At 37.7% G+C, this 27,770-nt stretch overlaps 1 protein-coding gene across 4 annotated transcripts in view; it reads right to left on the reverse strand.

Moving 5' to 3' along the window:
- Positions 1-20,170, reverse strand: part of VIRMA (vir like m6A methyltransferase associated) — a 61,466-nt gene extending 41,296 nt beyond the window's left edge. For 2 of the 4 annotated variants that reach the window (XM_019925129.3, XM_019925128.3), the window contains exons 1-5: positions 19,931-20,170; positions 11,817-11,932; positions 8,021-8,107; positions 6,876-6,924; positions 5,187-5,355 (exon numbers count right to left, since the gene is read on the reverse strand). In XM_019925129.3, the coding sequence (XP_019780688.1) occupies positions 5,187-5,355; positions 6,876-6,924; positions 8,021-8,107; positions 11,817-11,932; positions 19,931-19,993 (484 nt within the window). In that variant the 5' untranslated portion in view covers positions 19,994-20,170. Of the gene's footprint in view, positions 1-5,186; positions 5,356-6,875; positions 6,925-8,020; positions 8,108-11,816; positions 11,933-19,930 lie in introns of those variants that run through there. The other 2 variants (XM_019925130.3, XM_073794593.1) reach the window with 2 other exon arrangements.
- Between the last annotated feature and the right edge of the window lie 7,600 nt (positions 20,171-27,770).

The following is a 27,770-nucleotide window of genomic DNA, read 5'->3' on the forward strand; positions in this document are numbered from 1 at the left end:
GGCCAATTTTATTTTGATATTGTACTAGAGTTGTAAAAGATGTTAACTAGGGGAATCTGGGGATGAGTACACAGGACTTCCCTATACATTTCTTTGCAACTTCCTATAAATCTATAATTATTTCAAAATAAAAAGTTAAAAACATACACACATACATATATATGTGTACGTATATGCAATACATGAGCTTAAGTGTCCATTTTAAAACAAGTCAGCGAGAGTGAAGTCAGACAGAGAAAGACAAATATCATATGATATTGCTTATATGTGGAATCTAAAAAAAATGGTACAAATGAACTTATTTACAAAACAGAAATAAAGTCACAGATATAGAAAACAAACTTATGGTTACCAGGAGGGAAAGGGGGTAGGGGATAAACTGGGAGATTGGGATTGACATATGCACACTACTAAATATAAAACGGATAACTTATAAGGACCTACTGTACAGCACAGGGAACACTACTCAATACCCTATACTCTATAATAGGGAAAAGAATCTAAAAAAGAGTGGATATATGTGCACGTATGACTGATTCACTTTGCTGTATACCTGAAACTAACACAACATTGTAAATAAAAATTATACTCCAATAAAAGTTTTTTTAGAAGTCAGTAAATTTTTTATCCACTTGTCTTTTTTTATTTTTTTATTGAAGCATAGTTGATTTACAATATTGTATCAATTTCTGCTGTACAGCAAAGTGACTCAGTTATACACATATATATTTGTTTTTATATTCTTTTCCATTATGGTTTATCCCATATTGAATATAGTTCCTTGTGCTATACAGTAGAACCTTGTTGTTTATCCATTCTATATGTAAAACTTTGCATCTACTAAGCCCAAACTCCCCATCCACCCCTCACCAACCTTGCCTCCCCCCTGGCAACCACAAATCTGTCCTCTATGTCTGTGAGTCTGCTTCTGCTTTGTAGATAGGTTCATTTGTGCCATATTTTGATTCCACATATGAGTGATATCACAACGGTATCTGTCTTTCTCTTTCTGACAAGTCAATATATTTAACAAAATTTTAGAGTAACTACTTACCTATGTCAGATGCTGTGATAAGGCTACAGACAATAGGAAAGATCAAAGAAACTACAAGCATAGAAAAGATAAAATTAACAAACCTTTAGCTAGACTCACCGAGAAAAAAAGAGGACTCAAAATCAGAAATGAAAGAGGAGATACTACAACTGATACCACCAAAATACAAAGGATCACACCAAACTACTATGAACAATTGTACACCAACATATTGGACAACCTAGAAGAAATGCATACAGCCCTAGAAACATACAACGTACCAAGACTGAATCATGATTAAATAGACTATCTGAACAGACCAATTACTGTAAGGAGATTGAATCAGTAATCAAAAACCTCCCAAAAACAAAAGTCCAGGACGATACGTCTTTACTGCTGAATCCTACCAAATATTCCAAGAAGAATTAATACCAGTCTTTCTCAAAGTCTTCCAAAGTCGTTTACAAGGCCAGCATTACCCTAATACCAAAACTAGACAAGGATGCCTCAAGAAAAGAAAGTTACAGGCCAATATCTCTGATGAACATACATGCAAAAATCCTCAACAAAATATTAGCAAGCCGAATTCTATAATACATTAAAAGGATCATACATCATGATCAAGTGGGATGTATTCCAGGGGTGCAAGGGTGGCTCTGCATCTGCACATTAGTCAATGTGATACATTAACAAAATGAAGGCTAAAAATCATATGATCATCTCGACAGATACAGTAAAATCATTTTTCAAAATTCAAATTCATTTATGGTAAACACTCTCAACAAAACAGGTATAGAGGGAATGTACCACACCATAACAGGCCATATGTGACAAGCCCATAGCTTTAACATCATTCTCAATGGTAAAAAGCTGAAAGCTTTTCCTCTAAGATCAACAACAGAACAAGGATACCCACCTCTTGCCAATTTTATTCAACACAGTGTTGGAAGTCCTAGCCAGTGCAGTTAGGCAAGAAAAAGAAATAAACAGCATTCAAATTGGAAAGGAAGAAGTAAAACTGTCGCTCTTTGCAGATAACCTGATACAGGTACACCCTGCTTTTTGGAAGTTCATTTTATGCCACTTCACTTTTACAAAAGACCTATCTTAGTACGTGTTTTCACTAACCAAAAGAAATCCAAAGTGGATTTTCACTTCTACAAAAAAATGTGAAAAGAGAAAATAAGTGTTAAGCATTTGTTTTGCACTGAGCTGTTATAGAGGCAACATAACCCCAAAGAGTGAGAGTGGCACTGCCAAGCTCCTTCCCTGGCAACTACACTCAGCATCTCAGCATTTAGCCACCATAGCTTTGAACTATGTCTGTGAGCATCTGGGCTTTATCTCAATTTATTTTGTGCGTCCATTAGCAAGATGTGTCCTAAGGTAACTGTTTCTTCGTTTTATACCATTTTGGTGTATGAAAGGTTTCATAGGAACACTCTATTTCAGACAGCAGGGGAAACCTGTATAATATAAAGAAAACCCTAAGGACTCCATTAAAAACCTATTAGAGGGACTTCCCTGGTGGTCCAGTGGTAAAGAATCCACCTTCTAACGCAGGGGACGTGGGTTTGGTTCCCTGGTTGGTGAACTAAGATCCCACATGCCACGGGGCAACTAAGCCCACGCACCACAACTACTGAGCCTATGCGCCTCAACTAGAGAGCCACGTGCTGCAAACTACAGAATCCACGTGCTCTGGAGCCCACACACCACAACTAGAGAGAGAAAACCCACCTGCCACAACTAGAAAGAAGCCCATGCACTGCAACAAAGAGCCCACATGCTGCAATGAAAGATCCCTCATGCTGCAATGAAGATCCCACATGCCAAAACAAAGACCCGATGCAGCCAAAAATAAAAAGAGATAAAAATTTTTTAAAAACCTATTAGAACTAATAAACAAATACAGTAAATCTGTAGGACACAAGATCAATACCCAAAAATAGGTTGCGTTTCTATACACTAATAATGAACTATGAGAAAGAGAAATTAAGAAATTCTCATTTACAATTGTATCCAAAAGTATAAACACTTACGAATAAATTTAAACAAGGACATGAAATACATGTATGTTGAAAACTACAAGACACTGATGAAAGAGACTGAAGGGGACACAAATAAATGAAAAGATATTCTGTGCCCATGGACGGGAAGAATTAATACTGTTAAAATGTCCATACTAGGGGGAATTCCCTGGCGGTCCAGTGGTTAGAATTCCACACTTCCACTGCAGGAGGCCTGGGTTCAATCCCTGGTCAGGGAACCAAGATCCCGCAAGCCGCACAGCATGGCCAAAAAAAAAAAGTCCATACTCCCCTAAGCAATATACAAATTCAATGCAATCCCTACCAAAATTCCAATGGCATTTTTCACAGAAATAGAACAACAATCCTAAAACTTGTATAGAACCATCAAAGACCCCAAAGAGCCAAAGCAATCTTGAGAAAGAAGAATAAAGCTGGAAGTATCACACAATGTTACAAACAACGTTACAGAGCAATAGTACTTTAAACAGCATGGTATTGGCATAAAAAGAGACACAAAGGTCAATGGAACAGAACAGAGAGCCCAGAAATAAATCCATGCATATATGGTCAATTAATTTACCTGTGCTTAGCAGGTACGATATAAGAAAAAAGATTAAACTACAGTGTGTGACCACCATCAGAGCAAAGATCTCACACCACACTATTATATAAGGATTTAAGAGAAACAATGGTCATTTTATTTGTGCTCATAAAATGCTAATTGTAAAGCAAAATATTTTTCCCTATGACCTCAATTATAATTTCAAAATTTATTCCCAAATCTCCTTAGCTCAACAGCTTATGAGTAATACTAGAGTGAGGAAAAGAGACCCTGGAAAACATGAGTCCAGCTGTCTGCTCTATAAAATGAAAGTCACTAAAGTTCATTAGAGGTTTTTTGTTTGTTTTTTTATAAAGTTGCTTGTGCTTTATTTTTATTTTTTTAATATTTATTTATTTATTTGGGCTGCACCAAGTCTTAGCTGCAGTACATGGACTCTTAGTTGTGGCATGCAGACTCTCAGTTGCAGCACACGAACCCTCAGTTGCGGCATGCATGAGGGATCAGTTTCCCGACCAGGGATTGAACCCAGGCCCCCTGCATTGGAGCGCAGAGGCTTACCCCTGAACCACCAGGGAAGTCCCTGTTTGTTTTTTTTTCGCCCTGCCATGAGGCACGTGGGATCTTAGTTCACCGACCAGGGATTGAACCCACGCCCCCTGCACTGAAAGCGGGGAGTCTTAACCACTGGACCGCCAGGGAAGTCCCTAGAGTTTTTATTTTTCTTGTCTTGAGTTAATAAGCAAAAGGTTCTCAAAAGCAGGAAAATCTGCCTTAGCTAAGATCTGGACATCTAAGGAAATTTGAAATGCAGTCCTAATAAAACAAATGCCATTAACACAAGTATTCCAAAAACACATACCATATTTACTGCCTATTCTTCAATTCTTTGAAAGACAATTTTCATAGTAAACCATGAATAACCATGGATTATATTATCATATACATATTTTAAATAAAAAAAAACCTTGGGTCAATTAAAAAAGCATTTTTGCAAAGTAGTGGAGGAAAATAAAATGCAACCACTTCAACATAAAAGACACTCTTATAGGAAAGAATGGGAGATTGACAGATAACTTGTCAAACCTTAAACAAGGTTCAAAAAGTAGAAGAGTTCTTTGAGTTACCTTTTCCTACTATAATGAACATAAGTGTCACTGATAAAAGCAAATTTAAAATTCTCACCATGGGGACATCCCTGGTGGCGCAGTGGTTAAGAGTCCACCTGCCAAGGCAGGGGACATGGGTTCGATCCCCAGTCCTGGAAGATCCCACATGCCGTGGAGCAACTAAGCCCATGAGCCACAACTACTGAAACCCACGTGCCCTTGAGCCCATGCACCACAACTACTGGGCCCATACACCACAACTACTGAAGCCCACGTGCCTAGAGCCCATGCTCTGCAACAAGAGAAGCCATCGCAATGAGAAGCCCACACACTGCAACGAAGAGTAGCCCCTGCTCGCCACAACTAAAGAAAGCCCGTGCACAGCAATGAAGACCCAAAACAGCCAAAAGTAAGTAATAAAATTAAATTAAATTAAATTAAATTCTCACCATGTTTTGGATTCCTTTTCAAACTTGGCTGTGGCTGGGGAGGTGGTGGAGGTGGAGGTGGAGGTGGTGGAGAGTCTCTGTCATGACTTATGACTCTATCCACTGATCCATATATTGCCAGTGTCAGACAGTTGTACCAGCCTCTTAGCACCAAACCATCAGTATTCACCTGATTTGGGGGGAGGGAGAGGGGAAGAGATATCTTTCAAAATGTTTTACTATGTCAGAAGTAAACTGGTATCAAATTACTTTGTGGTTCAACTAAAGTATAAAAGTATGCTGAAAATGCAAAGGTCAATACTGGTGGAAATTCACCCAGAGGCACAACTTTTGCATGGCCCTCCAGAGTTACCATACCTAAAACTGTCTCAGGACTACATCTCCCCAGTTCTATACTTTAAGCCAATCCTATTCAAAAAGCATAACCAGATTCCCACCCAAGAGAAGAGAAATGAGAAGGAAATTAAGGGGGAGCTACTGCCAATTCATAAATTAAACCCAAATAGTTACAGGGGTCATGGAGATACACAAGAGTACAAATTGTGCCCAGTCTCAAGAATTATAAAGCCTATAAAATTATACAGCATTCTTTTTACATGACATGCAGGTATATTCTATGTATCTATATTGTACTTAAAAAGTAAGGGTAACCAGAGGCATTAAACAAATTGTTTTTGCAAAGAAACTTATCCTAAAAAGATCAAAGACTTTATCAATGCCATTAACCCTCAATATTTCCTTATAAAATAACTACGTTTTTCAGAGCTTATCTATTAATCACTCTATCTTCACAATAACTATGAGAGGTAATCAGAGCAAATATTATCAACAAATAAGAAAATGAGAGTGTCAGTAGAAAAATTTGGCTAGAAACCAAAGCCCCTGACTTCTGAGTTCTCCTCCCACTCTACAGTGTTGGATAAAGATGAAATAGTAAGTGGTAATGGAACCCTAGAGGAAGGGTTCTAGAGAAAGAAAAAAATTATTATTCTCCTTGCTAACCTTAGCAAACTCTAGCAAAGGGAAATCAGGGACCAGAAGAAAGGCTCAAAGACTATGCCCATGGATTAATAGACTCTAAACAGAAATACCACTGGAAGGAAGATAAACAGATAAAGAATACAATTTTTAGTCTAAACAAGGTGCAGAGGATTAAATACCCATCCCCCACCAAAAACAAACAGCAGGCTGAGTAGTCCCATATTAGATCACCATTATTTTTGGATTTCGGCTCTTCCATGATTCAGATCTTTTAGATGCTTTCAGAATGGCATTTGGTATCAAGAAAAAGACACTTCTGATACACAAGGAAGAAGTATGAAATATGAATTTTTAAAGAAAACTTAATTAAGGTACAGTGGTGTTTAATAATAATTTACCTGCCTGTCATCTTCTGAATTTGCCCACCTAAATGAAAAGAAGGAAAAGCACAGATGCTGGCTTCTTCCTGACCCAAGTATAAAATTAGAATAAAGAGCTATATGGGTAGATAATAGCATTACAATGTCTTTGCTCCATTTTAAAATAGCTTCTGGAATACAAGAGGAATCAGACAAGAAATGATGATATTCTGCAGAACTAGAACCAAGTAAGTTGACATTCTGCATCACTGGTTTATCTGGATCAAAAACTCTGAATGGAGGTGAGAACAACAGTAGTAACAAGTTGAAAACTGACTTCTACAATTACCTTTGAGTTGGGTCTAAAGATGATGGAAGTATTCTCATCATATTCCAGGCTGCCAAAAGAGTAGGAATAAATATATAGGCTCAAACACTGAACATCACAGTTCATGAAGAAATTTTTCTAGATTCATATATTTCAATCAAATGCTAGATTTGTGTTTTAATGAACTACAAAGTTTGGGTTTAATTTACTCTCCACAAAATGATATCAAGAAAAAGTATAAAACAAACCCCCCAGAGATTCTGGTTCAATTGCTTTGAGGTGTGTGTGAGAATCAATGTTTGTTTAAAAGCACCCCAGGTAATTCTAATGTACAGCCAGAGTAGAGATCCATAGCATTATAGTCTTCAAAAAAATGTATACTGGGACCAAAATTTTTAAAAAGCACCTATTTTCATCAGGTACTGACATAAGAATAACATTCTATAATATAAAAAATTAGCTGCTTCAGATTACCTAGGTTCCCTTCATTTTAAAAAGAAGTTAAACTACCAATATAATTTAATAATAAATGAGTGGAGAATCAATAAAAGAATAAGCAAAATCTAGAAAACTTAATTCCTGACAGGGACAGAAAATTTTCCATTTTTAAGCTGCCTTTAAAAAATTGGTATTTTATAAATGAATTTTTATAAATGAGTAAACCCATCTAATGGTTAATTAATTTGCAGACATCAAAACAACTAGTGTTAGTTATACCTAGCATGTATTATATAATTCAAAATAGGAGTAACTATAACAAAATTCTCATTTTACAAAAATGTGACTATGGAATTTTAAATTATGTAGTAGTGTGACCTAAAAAACATAGACAAAATCTCAATGTGTTTATATAGGTTTTTTTAAGAATCAAAAAGTAATCTTTTCCAAATTAGGTTATTATCAAATCATGTGATATGTATAATGCATACACCAATAAAAAGCAAACAAAAGATGGTTAATGTTTCACACATTTAAAATTTTATTTTATAAATAAACTCAACATGTTCTTAGGAGCTTGACATTTCCTTAATATTGTCAATTGAGAAAATTAAACCCTGAGTTCTTGGGTCTACCACCATACACAGCCTTTTCTTCTATCTAAAGAATAAAAAGGTTTTGCTTACTAACTTATGAGTTGCTGGTGAAATTACCTAGTAAGTACATACCTTCCCAACCTATCGAAAACTGGGGCACTTGGTTTGCTTACATTGTTAAAGAATAAGTCTAATTGAAATGTGTGCGGTGATGTCTCCCTGTGAATGAAACAAAGTTGAAAGGTCAGCCTTTACAATAATCAGTTCTTAAATTAAAACAAAAAACAAAGTAAGTACAAATTTAAGAGCAATTCTAGAATTAAGATAAATTATTCCTAATATGTAAATAACAAAAACACGGAGTTAACTGTAATATTTCCTGTAATTTTATTCACATCCAATTCTCAAGAAGTCAAGTATTCACTTTGAGTACTACTGAAAAATTTTTAGCCATCAAGTATCTTTCGCCTGCTACTTGGACCATTTTAAAACACAGATATTTAAATTTTTTAATGTATTTTAATGGCAAATGCTAATTAATCATGATATCTAGTTTTATAATTCCTTATATCGTTATTCTATTAGCAAAAAGAATCAGGAGTTAACTAACTTTAAGTTGTAAATAATAATTACCATTTAATTTCAATTTAACCCACATTCATACAGGACTGTAATAATAATTTGAGCATCAGAGCCCTAAATTGTGACTTAAAGCCCAGATTGAAATTTGTATAGCACTAATTTACATAAATATTTTGATTTTTCTATAGACTTCTATAATCAAGATTAAAGCCTATTTAATTTGCACTAGAATGAAACCCTGCTACACCCTTGCTGAAATTCCTTCCGCTCAACTAAAATCTTGATTTTTAAACAATGCATGCTTTGTTGTTTATTTACAAAAAATCCATATGGTAAAAAGTGTAATGCCCGGAGTACTCTGAAAGAGATTCCTTTATGTATTTCTGGTAGAAGTTCAAACAGGTACAATCATTCTGAAAGACAATATGGCAATAAAATTCAGGAGACTGAGAAAATGTTCACACCAGTTGTTCCAGAAATACTTTTCTCTACAAAGTGTTTCTATGGAAACACTAATATACAAAGACTTTTTTCAAGAGGGGGTGCATTATACTAATAATTTGAAAACTAAAAACCATCTAATGGTCTCCACTTTAAGAACTAGCCAAATAAATAAGAGTACATTGATTTGTTAGATTATGCAGTCATTAGAAATCATATTTTCAAATAAATTTAAATGATGTGAGGTACTCCTGACATAATGTTAAATGAAATAAAGGAATACACAGAATAGCACGCAGTGGGATCAGAGCAGCATCATACATTTTATCTTACCCAAATTCAACTATATGTGCTCAACAACTCTAGTCTCTCTCTCCTAGCCTTCCTCTTCAAACCAGACCCTGGCCTCCAATATCTCAAGGAAAGGAAAAAGGACTGAAATGCAAATTCTTTCCTCTGGAGGCATCAAAGACTCAGGTCCTGGTCACCGAAAAGCGATTTAAAGAATCAATGGTAATTTGACTCCACTAGACTTTCATCTTAAAACTTGTTGACTCTAAAACCTAACCTCACATAAGATACCACATTTACAAAAAACAAAATATATATATAAACGCACACATATAAATTTAAAAACACATGGCCTCAAATGTTAAGATTCTCTCAGAATGGAGGGATAACAGGGGTTTTAATTTTACCTGACATAGTTCTGAATTTCATAATGAGAAAAAATACTATCATAAAGTGTGCTGCACAAATATATCATCTCTAACATTACTTTCAACCTTGAGATTTCAGGCTTCCCAACATCTTACATATTTGTATTATTGAATCAATACTTTATTTTACTGTTCTATAACATACTGTGCATAAAGTTGTTTCTGATAATAATTTCATATTTGGAACTATTAAAACATGAACAGCCACTCACACCCAGCTAAGAAAAAGGAGAGAGATAAGAAGAGGGGAAATGTAACAAATACTCTTACCCACTGCAGCTAATGGCAGTGATTCGTATTGCCTGCTGTGGTAGCCAGCCTCCAAAATGGCCCCCAAAGACCCCTGCTTCCTGGTATTCACACCCCTGTGTAGTTCCCTCCCACACTGTACCAGTAGAATATGTAATCAACAGAATATAGTAAAAGCAGTATATTGAAGTATGTCACAGTATGCCATTTCTGATATTAAGTTATAAAATACAGCGACTGTGGCTTCCTTCTCGGGCATGGTCTCTCACTTTCATTCTTGGATCACTCACCCTGCAAAAATACATGCTGTGACATAAGCAACCCATAGAAAGGATCTCCTGGCAAAGAACTGAAGATCTGCCAACAGTCATGTGAACAGGCTTCTAAAATTCCCTAGCCTCAGTCAAATCTTCTGAGACTGCAACCCAAAGCCTATATCTTAGTTATAACCTTATGAGGGAACTTGAGCCAATCAAGCAGCTCCCAGGCTCCTGACCCTCAGAAATAGTAGGGGATTAGGTTGCTAAATTTGCTACAGTTTGTTATACAGCAACAGATAACTAATAGACCTTTCTTGACCAAAAGCAGTACAATTAGAGAAGACTGCTGGATACACTATCATTACTCCATCTTTCTCATTCTACACACATAGGAAAAGTAGAAAGAAACACAGGAAAACAGGAGATTTTATTTCCTTACACATGGCAAAAAAGATATGAAGTCAATTACAATGATTTGTCATTATAAATACTAATCATTCTTACTGCTTTGTTTTGTATTTGTTTTACTTTTGAATGACCTGAAAACATCTGAAGATTTTTATATCTACCTCTAGGAATAACCAACTACTTTTCACAATTATGAAGAAATGAGCCCTTAACTTTGAATCTGTACCATTAACAGTCACCCCTGTAGCTGGCTTAACTCTTTCAGGTAATAGAAACTGAGCTATCACAGCATGGACATAACAAAATGTGGCATTGATACGTAAGAGTAACGCCTAGGCTATAAGCTAAAAACCCACAGATATATTTATTATACATATTCATGTTTCTATAACCAAAATTTAGCTTTCATCTCCAGTTCATGTAATTAAAATCAGAAGAAGATGATTATTCATGTTACAACAAAGATCAAATTCCTCTGTTTTATGTCAGTTGTTAAAATTATCAACAACTCCACAACAGGGAATTCCCTGGAGGTCCAGTGGTTAGGACTTGGTGCTTTCTCTGCCATGGCCCAGGTTCAATCCTGGGAACTAAGATCCCACAAGCCGCACTGCATGGCCAAAAAATTAAAATTAAAAAAAGATTTAAAAAAACCAAAACTCTACATCAGGAACCATGTCTTATATTTGGTTTATTTCACAAAGAGACTAAGAAAGAGAAATGATGCTCAAATAACTACTTGCTCAGTACAATTAATGGTAATGTGAAGCTACATATTTATAAAAAGACACATGTATCAGGCTAAGGAGATCACCAATAAGTCATGAAAACTGATACTATAAAATAATATAATAAAAAATGTAGCAACATAATAAAAGATATATTTCTAAATATTCAGTCTCATTCTTATTTTCAAGGAAAAAGTCACGTTAAAAATACTTCATCTACTATACTGTGCCACCCTAGAATCGTTTGGAAAATATAAACCAATTAAAAAAATATAAACCAATTAAAAAAAAGAAATGAAGAAAGAAAAAATTAATCTAGTACTCAGATCAAATAATGACTCTTTTCAAGTTTATAATAATATATAGATTATAGAGAAAACCTAGAGTCAATTACAATGCAACATAACATAACCATAACTGAATAAAGTTTTAGGTTTTTTGTTTTTTACTTACAAAATATTACCTTAAATTTTTGCATTTAAGAGTATGTTTCTAGATCAACTTTAGTCAAAAGTACTTTTAAAAAAGAAAACTGACTTACCCATATGCTCTACTGTCAGGCAAGCTGCTATGGGCTCTTACTCCTGGGGGTATGACTCGGACTTCATTGATATAAACCACACATGGAAAACGAACCACGTCTATATGAGAACTTTGCTTTAAGAAAAGGGGAGAGAGGAATATACTGTAAGCAAAACACTTTGTCTATTCAAAATTTATTCACTTCAATTTGTTTCATTCAGAATACCACAAACAATTTTAAAATAAACACCACATCATTAAAACTGTGCTATTACATTTTTTATAATGGTATTAAAACCACTCTTAAAAACAGCTGATGATAAAATGTACCTAGTTAAATCTCTCCATTTGTATAACATTTCCTGCATCTGCTTCCCTGCTGATGTTTTGCTTAGGCCAGTAGAGACCTACAGTCCTTTACTGGAAACCTCTGGAGTCAGACACCGTTCAGAATCCTGACTTTTGGAATTCCTTGGCGGTCCAGTGATTAGTACTACGCGCTTCCACTGCAGGGGGCACGGGCTTGATCCCCGGTCAGGGCACTAAGATCCCACACACCAGGCAGTGCCGGCCAAAGACAAAACAGAATCCTGACCTTTTAGATTTTTAGAAAGCAAATGATACGAACACTACATATTACTTAACACCCCCAGTGGCTTCTGGGGCAGTACCTTGTAACCAAAACATTAATACTTCTGCAGCAACATGTATAAACAGTCACACTAAATAAAGATTATAACTAGCAACATATCAGTTCAAATCAGAGCACGTGGCCACATGTATTTAGGGCAGATTTTTCTGCCATTTTTGAATTTCTGAATTATAGATAAGAGATGGTGAATCTCTATTTAAATTAGCTTAATTTACCAAACTTACATACTAATATCAAGAGATCCAGGGAAGCCATTTAGGCACCAAACAATTAAGGTAAACCCTCTCAAATTTAAAAAAGGGAAAAAAATCCACAAACTAAGAATTTATTATAGTAACATAAATGGATAGCATAAATTTAGTGTACATTTATTTCTATGTATCATTTGACACAAGATCAGACAAATGTAGCTCTTGAGATCAATAATTTAAAAAGAAATTTTTCACATAGTTTTTGGACGATTGTTTTTTTTTTGTTTGTTTTTGTTTTTTTGTGGTACACAGGCCTCTCACTATTGTGGCCTCTCCCGTTGCGGAGCACAGGCTCCGGACGCACAGGCTCAGCGGCCATGGCTCACGGGCCCAGCCGCTCCGCGGCATGTGGGATCCTCCCGGACCGGGGCATGAACCCGTGTCCCCTGCATCGGCAGGCGGACTCTCAACCACTGCGCCACCAGGGAAGCCCTGGACGATTGTTTTACGTCAACTTTTCCTAGCAGTTCAGCCAAACATCATTACCTAGTGGTCAAAGTTTATAATAAGAATGGTTCATATTATTTGCATCTAGAAAGACTGAGTCCTAAGTGCCTCTTGAAGCTGCAAAGAATACTGTGCCTATCAACAGACCAAAAGATTAGTCAAATGAGTCTTTCCTAAAATGTGACAGAGGATGACTTTCCAATTTTGCATTTTAAGCTCAGAGATTAAATATAATTAAATATATAGGTATAGAAATCTTAATGTTAACTATTCAAGTGTACTTTATACTCTCAAAGATATAAAAGAAACAGGATGAATGCAAAGTGTGGCTGATTGCTGGTTGTTTTCCAATACAACTCTTCTAGAGAAGTTTGAGTTGGGCAAAAGTGAACTAAAAACTGAATTTCCCATGTCCTGGGAAGCCAGTGTGAACATGTGATTGCTAGATTCTGATCAATGGGATGTAAATGGAAATGACGTAGGCAACTCTGGGTCATGTCCTTAAAGGGAAAATTCAGACTTCAGAAACTCCTGCCACCTCTTCTTCTATACTCTGCTGCCTTTCTAGAACACATGTTATGGTAAGCTGTCTTGGACAATGCAGGCAATTCCCTAAGAATGGGAGGAACCTGTCTCTGACAATGCAGAGCTGTCACATTAGCCCTAGAATACTTAAAACCAGATTGAAAGAGAAAATCTTATTTTATCTAACCCACTGTTATCCTGACTTTATGAGAGCAGCTGAAATTATATCCTAATTATTACAAATATACTGTAGTTATTCAATAAATACTACAGTAGATTTATATAAAAGAAAAAGCATTCTGCCTCAAACTTTGGCTCTATGTTTCTGTCCTGTAAAGAGCTCCTCTACTTAAAAAGTCTACTATACAGAAGCTCCTTTGCTTATATGGTTAAAAATTCTCATTAATATTTACAAAGGAAACTTAGAACAAAACTTTATTTATTCTAACCTCCTTCCACCCTGCCCCCTGCTAATTAATGAATGGTATTAGTAGTAGTTAGGGTGTCGTCACTGTGGACCTAAAAAGATCAACTTGAGGTTTTACAAATAGCCTTTCAAAATCTATTTTGTTTGTAAGTAGAAGAGTTTCTATATTAGTTGCTACCACTTTTATTCAATATTTATTTTGAAACATTTACTAAATGTCTATAATGTTCCAAGGTATGCTAGGTCCTGAGAATATAAAGACAAGACATAATCTCTGCCATTAAGGTACAATCTACTGTAGTAGATGAATAAATAAATTGCTATGATACAGACTCACACAGAAAACTATGAAAACTCAGAAGCGTACTTACCTAAATCAGATAGTGGGCAAACATTTGTTGGGGGAAAAGAAGAGTGTTAGGGAAGGCTTCCCAAAAGAAATAGCACCTGATCTAAGTACGTATTTAAGGAAAACAAGAATCAGTGGAACAGAGGGATAAAGAGCTTTCTAGGCAAACGGAGAAGCATGTGCAAAAGGAATGCAAACAAGAACTTGGAAGGTTCAAGAAATTACAAGCATAGTTCACCAAGGCTAGAGGGCAAAATGTGGGAGGAAAATAGGGCAGAGTAGCTAAACACAATCAATAGAATTACAAGAAATAAGTTTTTCATTCACTGCCAGAAGTCAACTCCAAAAATCTGTATCGCCATTTAGGACCTCTCTCCTGAGCCCCAGACCACTATATCCAACTGTCAACTGGACATCTCCATTTGAATGTCCCTCTGGCCCCCAAAACTCAACAAGTCCAAAACTAAAGTGTCCTACATCAGGATGGCACCACCATCCAGACAATGGCCAAGACAGAAAACATTATCATCCTTGGATTCTTTCTCATTCTCTCTCACCTAAATAATTCCTTCACCCAAACATCAAGTCCTATTGATTAAACCTCTAAACAGCTCTCTAATCTGTGCATTTCCCTCCATTTCTGCTGTCACTCCTCTAGTTCTAGACACTAGGCCAAATTCCTCAGTTTTATAAACAAGTATGGTCTCTTCTCACCACTCCAAATTTATAGCCCCAACATACCCTGGTTCTCCTCATCTTTATGCCATCATTCATGTTACTGTCTCTGCTTAGAACCCTTCCACGCTCCTGTCCCAACTCCTTTCAGATGTCAGCTTTCTCTTAAAAGTTAAGCCAGATCAAGTCTAGATGAGTGCTTATCAAACTAAATTCTAATTGCTTCTTTTTTTTTTTTTTTTTTTGTTTTGTGGTACGCGGGCCTCTCACTGTTGTGGCCTCTCCGGTTACGGAGCACAGGCTCCAGACGCGCAGGCTCAGCGGCCATGGCTCACGGGCCCAGCCGATCCGCGGCATGTGGGATCTTCCCAGACCGGGGCAGGAACCCGTGTCCCCTTCATCGGCAGGCAGACTCTCAACCACTGCGCCACCAGGGAACCCCCTAATTGCTTCTTTTAACTCTCCTGTTGGAGTGGTACTTCAAGAAGACAAGAACCAAGTCTCAGTTTACTGTTATATTCATAGTGCTGAGCATATTCATTTAACGAATGAAAGACTTTTAACAGGTGCTTAATAAGAATTGACTGAATTGTGTTTTCAAAGTTAAAAATATTACAATGAAGTAGGGGCTTAAAATATCTAGAGGAGTACCTAAACCTAGGAAGACAGGGTGACAGTGGGAAATCATGGAATGGAAGTTTTATGATTAGAGAGGTACCTGAAAAGTGAAGAACAGACTGGTCAGGTTCCATGACTCAGCCACATCTAAGGAAGAAGTCATTGTGTGTTTAAAGGTCACAGTATAGCTGTCTCTCCTTACTTTCCTATTCCTGCAACTATCTTCTCTTCCCTATCCTCTCCTAAGGGTAAACTAAGGCTATGTCATCTATTCCTGCCACTTGCATTATCACTGCTGTTTGCATGAGTTCCAAATTGACTTCCTAAACTCTAAAATGAAGTAGGACCTTCTAACATCAATCACCCTCGTAAGACTGAATTTTAAGCCAGCAATTCCACTCTGGAAAGTAATAAAGAACTAATTAAAGACATATAAAAGAATTTAGCCTCAAGAATATCGTATCACTGTAAAAAGTCAGAAGCCTAGATGTATGAGAATTTAATATATAAATAATAGCATTACCACTTAAAGAACTATTACACAACCAATAAAAATGCTGTTATACAGGATGGCTTGGGACAGGGATAAAAGATTTACTTTTTACTGTACACACTTTTGAATTGGTACCTCGTACGTGTGTTACCTAGTCAAAAAAGAGAGAGAATGTTTGAAAATGAAGCTTACTTTTAAAATGTTGTATAGGTGTACTTCTTCATTTATAATGATGCACAACACATTGTTAGGTGAGAAAAGAAACCAGAAAACAGTATTATAGTTATCAGTACCTTAATGTGTGTGGTGGGTGTATACATTTAAGTGTATGTGTGTATCTATATATATATATTTTTTAATTACTAGAGGACTTGTGAAAAATTTAAGAAAGTTGTTAATGATAGATGAGACTACGAAAGGTGGAACTATGAAAGCCTTTGCTTTTCTGTAACTTCTAATTATTCTATAATAAAATTAAAATTTACTAAAATAACATTTTTTTATTTTTTAAAAAGTGGCATACAAACCACAACACAATTTGTAATTCATTTAGCACTACTCAAACCCCTTCACATATTCCCCTTGTGAAACTTGAATAAATGCCTGTTTTCCCTACCAGGTTACAAATTCCTTTGAAAACAAGTGCAGTAAATTTTGGTTTTTTGTTTTTCTACCTCTATTGCCCCTCTTAGAGCTATGCCTCACCTTCAAAAGTGTTTTTCATAAATAATTGTTAAACAGATTCCCAACTTCCTACTGTGCGAATCTATCTGGTGTCTGACTAAACAAATCAAAAACTAAAATATCTTGTTCCCATCAAAGCCACTTCAAACCCACTTCCAGACTCTTCTATGACTAACAATGGCCCCACCAGTTCTCTAGTTCCACCAGTTCTCTATAACTAGAATTCTATCATTTTTAACTACTCTCACACTATCAGTTGCCATCCTGTCAATTCTACAACCAAAATTTATATTGTACCTATTCCCTCCTCCTTAATCCCACTGGGACACAGCACTGCACAGCTTTAGAGCCAGGAAATGTGCATTGGTATGTCTTAATTCAGCTATGCCACTTTAGGAAAGTCACCTAACTTCTCATGCTCAGTTCCTGATCTATCAAATGGGTATAACTATCTTTCAAAATTGATTCATGAATTAGAGATAATGTATTTAAATTACCAAAGCACTGCGTCTTGCACAAAATAAGCATTCAATAAATGCTATCAATGATTACTGCCCATCTGCTAACTCAGGTTTTCATTACGTCTCACCTTTTCGTCTCAATTTGCCACCTCTAATTATTCTGAACCATTTTAGGCATTACTGATGTACCAATGTACTGGTGTACTAACCTACCCTAATTTTACTAATCATATCATTTGCCTGCTCAAAAACTACTTATTTCTTACAAAATAAAGCCCACACTCCTTTGCTGCCCATTTCTGGAACTCTGTGATTTGGCTTCAAACTGCCTATCAGGTGCCACTTCACACTACTGCTTCAGCATACCCTTCCAAAGGACTGACTACTCCAGGAGAATGCCCTCCTTTCCTATATATAACTGTGGAACATATTCTCTTCCACCAAAGACCAAGTTCATATGCCACCTGCCTTGATGAAGTCTTCCCTGATACTCTCAAATGAAAAGTGATCTGTCCCTCCTCTGAAATCACGGAGCCTTTTTTTGTACCACCAAAGGGAGCTAAATAAATATTGACTGGGGTCCTAATATATCAGACACTGATAAGCATTTTGGAAATAAAGGAGACAAACCTCAAGAAATTTCTACTCTGTCTCTATGCACTCATCATAATCTAACTTGAATCATAATTTTGTGGACCTCATGTCCAATACTAGTTATAAACTCCTTGAGAACAAACATCCCAATACTCCATATCCCCAAAAAACCCCTACTCCTACTTCAAGACTCAGTTCAAATATGATCTCTACTAAGCCTTCCTCAATCAATGCCAGAAGGTATTTACTACTGGTCCTATCCTCTCCATGGTCCTCAATGCTTGCTTAAGAATGAATGAATACTAGATTTCTAAATATATGGTAAGTGAATGAATGCTAACTTTCCTAAACTAGTAAACTACTAAACCAATCCATCATATGCTTTTCTTTCATTTTTAACTGTTCCCTATTTCTGTACGCATGATAGGTTTGTTCTTATCCAACTACTGCCTCCACTGTGAGTTTTCTAAAGCCTAGCTGGAACTGCAGTCAGAAAAGTATGGTCATTGAACAAACAGAGCTAATTGAACCACATGAAATGAGAGACCACAAGATAATTCATTGTTAGTAAGATATGCTAAAGTTTCCAAATATTTGATTTTTATAGACTATAAACCATTCGTTAAAATAATCAGAAGACCAAGGTTGTCAAACTTTTTATTTAACAAGTACCAAAGTACAACTGCTACCCACTACCATCCCTACCTCTGAAGACAGAAAAGTTCTCTCTTAAGGTACAAACTACTGTATGTATAGAACAAATAAGCTACAAGGATATATCGTACAGCACAGGGAATGCAGCCAATACTTTATAATAACTTAAAATGGAGTATAATCTATAAAAGTTGTGAATCACCATATTGTACACTTGAAACTAATACTGTAAATCAACTATACCTCAATTTTTTAAAAAAAGTTCTCTAGAGGACTTCCCTGGTGGTACAGTGGTTGAGGCTCCGCGCTCCCAATGCGGGGGGCCCGGGTTCGATCCTTGGTCAGGGAACTAGATCCCTTATGCCGCAACTGAAAACGAACCCTGCACGCGGCAACGAAGATCCCGGACTCGGCGCAGCCAAATTAAAAAAAAAAAAAAAAAAGTTCTCTAAATTAAGTTTACACTGAAAGAGAAATGTGAGCTCTGGGGTTTCTTTGAATTTCTCTATGAACTTCATTTCTGTACGTTCTTGGCCGGTTGACTATTCAATTTACATGTGGCAGAAACAGTCATGCATTCAGGGGCGCTCAAGTTCATACAGAACGATTACTCTACAAGAGCCCACTCTCGCCCCTCAAAACGACAACACAATTGTCCTTTACAGTTTGACTACAATTCTCTCCTCTTCACAAGTATGCTGCAGACAAAAGACGTTCTGTGTAAGTTCTTCTTGTCCTAATGTGTGAAATCTTTCCAAGAGATAAGTTGTATTAAAGTTTCAGGACAAACTGGAGAACACCGCAATCCTAAACCGAATGAGTGTCACATCTGGGTGGCATAACTCCCGTTAGAAAAAAGACCTAGCAAAAGGGATTTGGGAACCAGGAAGCCAACGTGACCCGCTCGGTCACTAACACTACTGTCAAACACAAGGTGTCCGAGACCCCTTCCAAAACATCACCTGAGGTAAACCTGAGAACCATGATCCTTTTCAAGGCCCAAAGCGGACCCAGGGGGTTGAGGAGGTGGGTGGGGGACCAAAGCAAGTAGAGCAGCCAACTCAACCAAAGACGACGCGGGGCCGAAACTACCGCAGGGAAATGTAGGGGGTGGGGGTGGCTACCGCCACCCCCACCCCCACCCCCCAGACGCGGCGCCCACACCCAAGCTAGGAGGAGGGAGGGTGTGTGTGAGGAATTAAAGCGGCAATCGGCACGAGGAACAGTCGAGACACGCCTAACGATTTTTTGTAAGAGTCCCCAGTTCGAGAAACAGGGTCGGAATCAAGTCGCGAAGGCTTACCTCAGCGCTCGGGTGTTTAAAAGTGTCTAAAAATAGCAGCTCCATCGCCGAGTCCACCGCCATGTTTGCCGCGGGCGGGGGAAAGGGGAGGACTTCCGGGGCAGCCCTCCTAGCTCGGCGACAGCGGCTCAGGAGAGGGAGAGACGCCGGTACTTCCTGTGACCAAAGCGCTGGCGCCGCAAGCCTGAACCTATCGCGACGCGTCGCGCTTCCGGAAGTCGCCGGCCCAGCCTTCTCCAGCGCGGCGGAGGGCGCCCTCAGAGCGCCGAGAGGGGAAGAGGAAGAAGGGGAGGGACTACGGCGTCTCCAATGGTCCAAACCGCGTCGTCCTACCGCGTTTTAGAGCCACGAGAGCTTCGGCACGGGGGCGGAGTGTGGAGCAGGCTTAGGAGCGGCGGAGGAGGAGTGAGGAACGCAGCCAACTCAGGACTCCTGGCCCAGTGAACCAGCCAGCAAGAAACCTTTACAGGGCTGGCAGGAAAAAGGTGCAGTCAGCGAGGTTGGAAAGTAAGACTTTTTTTAAAAAAAGAAAGGAAAAAAAAAAAAAGAAAGGAAACTGACTCAAAACGAAGAGATTTTTTTTTTCCTCATCTGGAAACTGCATTGTCAATAATAATACTTAATCCACAGGCTTATTGTGAAAATTTATTTAAATAAAATTCAAAAAATTGTAAAACGTGAAATGTCATGAACAGTTAAAATGTCGAGTGAAAAGTAAGCCTCCCTGGCTCCCTGTTGATGAACATTGCAGCAATTGGAATTATTTAGTAGTCTACATTGGCACAAGTGCTTCGGAGAGCAATTAGGAATTATCTAGTAAAATTACATGTGCCTATCCCACTTCTAGGAAAATTCTTGCACATGTGCCCAAAGAAATACCTACAGATACAAGAATATTCATGGCAAAACTTTATAGTTTTAAAAAGCTGTAAACTTAATTGTCATTAATAAGAAATAATCAGTAAACTCTGGTATATTTATGCAATGCACTAGTATAAAACATGTAGAAAGAATGAACCAGTGCTATATCTACTAACGTGGATAATCTAACAAATGGTTAAGCAAACACTTATTCTTCACACATTGAAGAGTGTATAGAATTTAAATAGTTCAAAAGATATAAAATAACAAATTTTTAGGAGCATATATGTTATAAAATTAAAAAGAAATGCACTGGAATGATAAACACTGAAATTTCAAGATAGTGGTGAACCAGAGGGAGATGTAATTGAGAAGTGCACATGGGCTTCAAATGCTTTGTTAATGTTTTATTTTTTAGGTTGGTGGTTGTTTCACAGGTGTGCCTAACATTATTGTTTGTACCTTTTGATATGTCTGAAATATTTAATAATAAATTAATTTTTAAAGTAAATCTCCCATCCACCTCCTTCCTCAGCCATCCACTTTCCTCTCTATTAGCTAACAGTTTATCTCTTTTACTATTTGTTTTTTTCAGAGAACCACTTCTTGCATTTATATTTATTACTTTTATCATTTTTCTGTTTTTTGATTCTTTAGTTTCTGCTTTTGTATTTGCTAATTCCTTCTGCTCTCTAGGCTTATATGCTGTTCTTTAATTTCTATGGTGATACTTAAGTTACTTATATTCTTATTTATTACTGTATATTTATGTCTACCAACTCTTCCATAAGCTCTGCTTTAACTGTAACTAGTATACCATGTAGTGCGTTTATTATTGGTATTTTTTTACATAGTCTCGTTTTCTTATCTTTGATTTTCTTTTTGACCTAAGTGTAGTGTGGGGTAGATTTAAAAAAATAATAATATTGGGGGAATTCCCTGGCAGTCCAGTGGTTAGAACTCCAGGCTTTCACTGATGAAGGTGCGGGTTCAATCCCTGGTGGGGAAACTAAGATCCCACAAGAGGCATGGCCTAATAATAGTAATAATAAACTATTATTTAGAGCAGCTTTAGTTTTATGGGAAATTGAGCAGATAGTACAGAGTTCCTATCTATATATCCCATTTTTTCTATCAAGGATTCCCCTATTATTATTATTTTGCGTTATTTAGGGGGGTACATTTATTTTATCTATTTATTTATTTATTTTTTGGCCGCACTGCGCTGCTCTTAGTTTTCTGACCAGGGGTTGAACTTGGGCTGCCACAGCAGTGAAAGTGCCAATTCCTAACCACTGGACTGCCAGGGAATTCCCAGGATGGTACATTTATTACAATTGATGAGACAGTATTTTTTTTTTTTTCTGTACGCGGGCCTCTCACTGTTGTGGCCTCTCCCGTTGCGGAGCACAGGCTCCGGACGCGCACGCTCAGTGGCCATGGCTCACGGGCCCAGCCGCTCCGCGGCATGTGGTATCTTCCCGGATCGCGGCACGAACCCGTGTCCCCTGCATCGCCAGGCAGATTCTCAACCACTGCGCCACCAGGGAAGCCCCGATACATTATTATTAATTAAAGTCCATATATTACATTAGGCTTCACTCTTTGTGTTGCACATACATACCATGTGTGTATTTGAATTTATAGACTATCTCTGAAATAATTATGCAAGAAACTGATCGTTACTTTTGCCTCCAGGGACGGGAGCTTGATGGCTAAGGTACAGAAATAGAATTTATTTCCATGTACATGTATTACCTAATAAAAAATAAAACTTTTTAAGATGAATAAGAATTGAGTACAAAAAACGTGTGTAAACTCTTTCGAGAACTTTTGTTGCATAGAACAAAGAAATGAGGTATTCTTTCATGTGTTTGTTGGCAATCTGTATATCTTCTTTGGAGAAATGTCTATTTAGGTCTTCTGCCCATTTTTGGATTGGGTTTTTTTTTTTTTTTTTTGAGCTGCATGAGCTGCTTGTATATTTTGGAGATTAATCCTTTGTCAGTTGCTTCATTTGCAAATATTTTCTTCCATTCTGAGGGTTGTCTTCTCGTCTTGTTTATGGTTTCCTTTGCTGTGCAAAAGCTTTGAAGTTTCATTAGGTCCCATTTGTTTGTTTTTGTTTTTATTTCCATTTCTCTAGGAGGTGGGTCAAAAAGGATCTTGCTGTGATTTATGTCATAGAGTGTTCTGCCTATGTTTTCCTCTAAGAGTTTTATAGTGTCTGGCCTTACATTTAGGTCTTTAATCCATTTTGAGTTTATTTTTGTGTATGGTATTAGGGAGTGTTGAAAGAATGCTCAACATCATTAATCATTAGAGAAATGCAAATCAAAACTACAATGAGATATCATCTCACACCGGTCAGAATGGCCATCATCAAAAAATCTACAAACAATAAATGCTGGAGAGGGTGTGGAGAAAAGGGAACCCTCTTGCACTGTTGGTGGAATGTAAATTGATACAGCCACTATGGAGAATAGTATGGAGGTTCCTTAAAAAACTAAAAATAGATCTACCATATGACCCAGCAATCCCACTACTGGGCATATACCCTGAGAAAACCATAATTCAAAAAGAGTCATGTACCAAAATGTTCATTGCAGCTGTATTTACAATAGCCAGGACATGGAAGCAACTTAAGTGTCCATCAACAGATGAACGGATAAAGAAGACGTGGCACATATATACAATGGAATATTACTCAGCCATAAAAAGAAACGAAATTGAGTTATTTGTAGTTAGGTGGATGGACCTAGAATCTGTCATACAGAGTGAAGTAAGTCAGAAAGATAAAAACGAATACCGTATGCTAACACATATATATGTAATCTAAAAAAAAAAAAAAATGGTCATGAAGAACCCAGGGGCAAGACGGGAATAAAGACACAGGCCTACTAGAGAATGGACTTGAGGATATGGGGAGGGGGAAAGGTAAGCTGTGACAAAGTGAGAGAGTGGCATGGACATATATACACTACCAAACGTAAAACAGATAAGCTAGTGGGAAGCAGCCGCATAGCACAGGGAGATCAGCTCGGTGCTTTGTGGCCACCTAGAGGGGTGGGAGAGGGAGGGTGGGAGGGAGGGAGACGCAAGAGGAAAGAGATATGGGGACGTATGTATATGTATAACTGATTCACTTTGTTATAAAGCAGAAACTAACACACCATTGTAAAGCAATTATACCCCAATAAAGATGTTAAAAAAAAAAAAAGGCTACAAATAACAAATGTTGGAGAGGGTGTGGAGATAAGGGAACCCTCTTACACTGTTTGTGGGAATGTAAATTGGTGCAGCCGCTATAGAAAACAGTATGGAGTTTCCTCAAAAAACTAAAAATAGAGTTGCCATATGATCCAGCAATCCCACTCCTGGGCATATACCCAAACAAAACTATAATGCAAAAAGATGCATGCACCCCTATGTTCATAGCAGCACTATTTACAATAGCCAAGACATGGAAACAACCTGAATGTCCATCGACCAATAAATGGATAGGGCTTCCCTGGTGGCGCAGTGGTTGGGAGTCTGCCTGCCGGTGCGGGGGACACGGGTTCGTGCCTCGGTCCGGGAGGATCCCGCATGCCGCGGAGTGGCTGGGCCCGTGAGCCATGGCCGCTGAGCCTGTGCGTCCGGAGCCTGTGCTCCGCGATGGGAGAGGCCACAACAGTGAGAGGCCCGCATACCGCAAAAAAAATAAATAAATAAATAAAAAATAAATGGATAAAGAAGATGTGGTACATATATACAATGGAATATTACTCAGCCATAAAAAAGAATGAATTATGCCATTTGCAGCAACATGGATGGACTTAGAGGTTATCATACTAAGTGAGGTAAGTCAGAAAGAGAAAAATATCATATGATATCACTTATATGTGGAATCTAAAATACAACACAAATCAACATATCTACAAAACAAAAACAGACTCACTGATATAGAGAAAAGACTTGTAGTTGCCAAGGGGGAGGTAGGGGAGGAAAGGATTGGGAGTTTGGGATTAGCAGAGGCAAACTTGTATTTTTTAATTTTTTTAAATAATGTACTTTTTTTTGGCCATGCCACACAGCTTGTGGGATCTTAGTTCCCCAACTAGGGATTGAACCCGGGCCATCGGCAGTGAGATTGCGGAGTCCTAACCACTAGACCATGAGGGAATTCCCAAACTTTTATATATAGTATGGATAAACAACAAGGTCCTACTGTATAGCATGAGGAACTATATTCAATATGCTGTGACAAACCATAATGGAAAAGCATATGAAAAAGAATATAAGTATGTATAACTGAGTTCCTTTGCTGTGCAGCAGAAATTAACACAACATTGTTAATCAGCTATACTTCAATAAAATTTTTAAGATGAGTCAGAAATAAACCTTTACATATATGGTAAATTGATTTTCAACAAGGGTACCAAGGCCATTCAATGGAGGAAAGAATAATCTCTGCAATAAATGGTGCTGGGATAACTGGATGTCTATATGAAAAAAAATGAAATTGGACCCTTAACTCATACCATATACAAAAATGAACTCAAAATGGATCAAGAACCTGAATATAAAAACTGAAACCATAAAAGTCTTAGAAGAAAACGTATCAGTAAATCTGTATTACCTGGGATTTGACAATGGGTTCTTAGACAGGACACAAAAAACTTGAGCAGAAGAAAAAATAAATAGGACTTAATCAAAATTAAAAACTTTTGTGCATCAAATGACACTATCAACAGACTGAAAAGACAATCTATAAAATGTGAGAAAATATTTGCAAATTATATGTATAATAATGGTCTATTCTTCAGAATATATAACAAACTCTACAACTCAACAACAAAAAGACAAACCACCCAGTGAAAAAATGGGCAGAGAACTTGAACAGACATTTCTCCAAAGAAGTTCAAATGACCAATACATACATGAAAAGTTGCTCAGCATCTTAAGTCATTAGGGAAAGACAACTCAAAACCACAGTAAGCTACTTCACACCCATTAGGATGGCTACAGTTTTTTTGTTTTTAAATCAGAGTTGGTGAGGATGTAGAGAAGTTGGAACCCTTGTACATGAGGAATATATACTGATACAGTCACTGTGGAAAGCAGTGTGGCAGTTTCTGAAAAAAAATATAGAATTACCATATGACAGAGAATTACCATATTACCACTGCTAGGCATATTCCAAAAGATCCGAAAAAAGTACTCAAATACTTGCACATGAATGCTCATAGCAGCACTGTTCACAATGGCCAAAAGGTGGAAAGAAGCCAAATATCCATCCATGAATAAATGGATAAACAAAATGTGGTGTATATATACTTCCTGCACCACACAGTTCCCTGACTCCTCAGATTTGATATTTTTTTATCTGTACTTTGGAGTATATTCAACAGATTAAGGTCTAGTGCCCAACTAGCTTTTGCCATTTCTTCATAGGTGAGTGTCCCCCTTCTAGCCTATGAGCTTCTTCCAAAGTAGTGATAATACCCTGTTCCTGGCACACACTAAATACTCAAAAATGTTTATTGAATGAATTGATTTCTTTTTCACTATTTCAAATCAGATATCAAATTATGTATTATGCATGTTTTATATATCAAATGCTTGGATTGTACTATTCTTTTTCTTTCATTTCTGTCTCTTTTGCTCATCAGATTAGAAACTCCCCCGGAACAGTGCTCTGTAAACAGCCCATAGTAGCTGTTGCTGTTTTACCAGCTACAGTGTCTTTCCTTCTTTGATTTTCACCACCCTGCAGTGAAAAGAGCCATTTGAAGAAAAACAAGAATTGCCTCTAATGTGAAAAGCAACTTACGCAAATCTGAACACTTGCCAGGGGCAACGTGACAAAAAGGCAGAGATGGTGGGAGAGAGCTAAGCAGCCCACAATAAGTCCATGCTGCATTCGTTTGATAACAGATGAGCTCTTTTCCAAGGTGACTGACATGCACATCAGTACACAGAGCCGGAGGAGGGTTGGAGTGAACTGCCAAGCATTTCAGCCTCTCCAGAGAGCAAGTACATCAAGAACAACTGAGTTGGGAGTCTGGCAAACTGCCAACTGCACGACACCCGTCCACCAGTGGGAACACAAAGGGCCTTCATTTTCCTCTCTCTCTGAGCACACTGATTAAAAGTAACAGCTGTCCCCTTCATCCATGAGACTTTATTATGATAATTCCCTACAAGCCGAGGGCTTGCTGTGAAACTTCCACATCATTCTTCAGAATGTAGTCTGGAGATTACCTAAAGATTTGAGAAGCATAAATTGTAACTATTATCTACACAAACTATCTCGAAATAAGCACACCCATTAGTGCCAGTTGTTCAGAAAGTTTCAATGACCCTAGCTATTTTCCAACTCTTTTCCAACCTCATAAAGGCATAACACTCTGGGATCCTGTCTATTTTATTTTATTTTATTTTATTTTATTTTATTTTATTTATTTGGCTGTGTTGGGTCTTCGTTGCTGTGCGCAGGCTTTCTCTAGTTGCAGTGAGCGGGGACTACTCTTTGTTGCGGTGCACGGGCTTCTCAATGCGGTGGCCTCTCTTGTTGCGGAGCACAGGCTTTAAGCGTGCAGGCTTTAGTGGTTGTGGTGTGCAGGCTCAGTAGTTGTGGCTTGCGGGCTCTAGAGCACAGGCTCTGTAGTTGTGGTGCACGGGCTTAGTTGCTCTGTGGCATGTGGGATCTTCTCAGACCAGGGCTCGAACCCGTGTTCCCTGCATTGGCAGGCGGATTCTTAACCACCGAGTCGGTGGTAATTTTTAAAAAAGGTCATTCACCACTGATAGTTTCAGAAACACTGGTCTGGAGGAATTTAACCTCTGATAAAACTTCAGCTTTACCTCGCTTCAGGAGAGAGCTAGGGAAAATGCATTCCTCAGTCTCTCTTTCCTCCCACACTCTGACCTCTGTTTCTCCCTTGGGCCAAACCCACTTAGAAGCCAGACGGCAGAAAGGCCCAGGTGATACAGT

Source organism: Tursiops truncatus, chromosome 17 (assembly GCF_011762595.2).
Source record: "Tursiops truncatus isolate mTurTru1 chromosome 17, mTurTru1.mat.Y, whole genome shotgun sequence".
NCBI lineage: Eukaryota > Metazoa > Chordata > Mammalia > Artiodactyla > Delphinidae > Tursiops > Tursiops truncatus.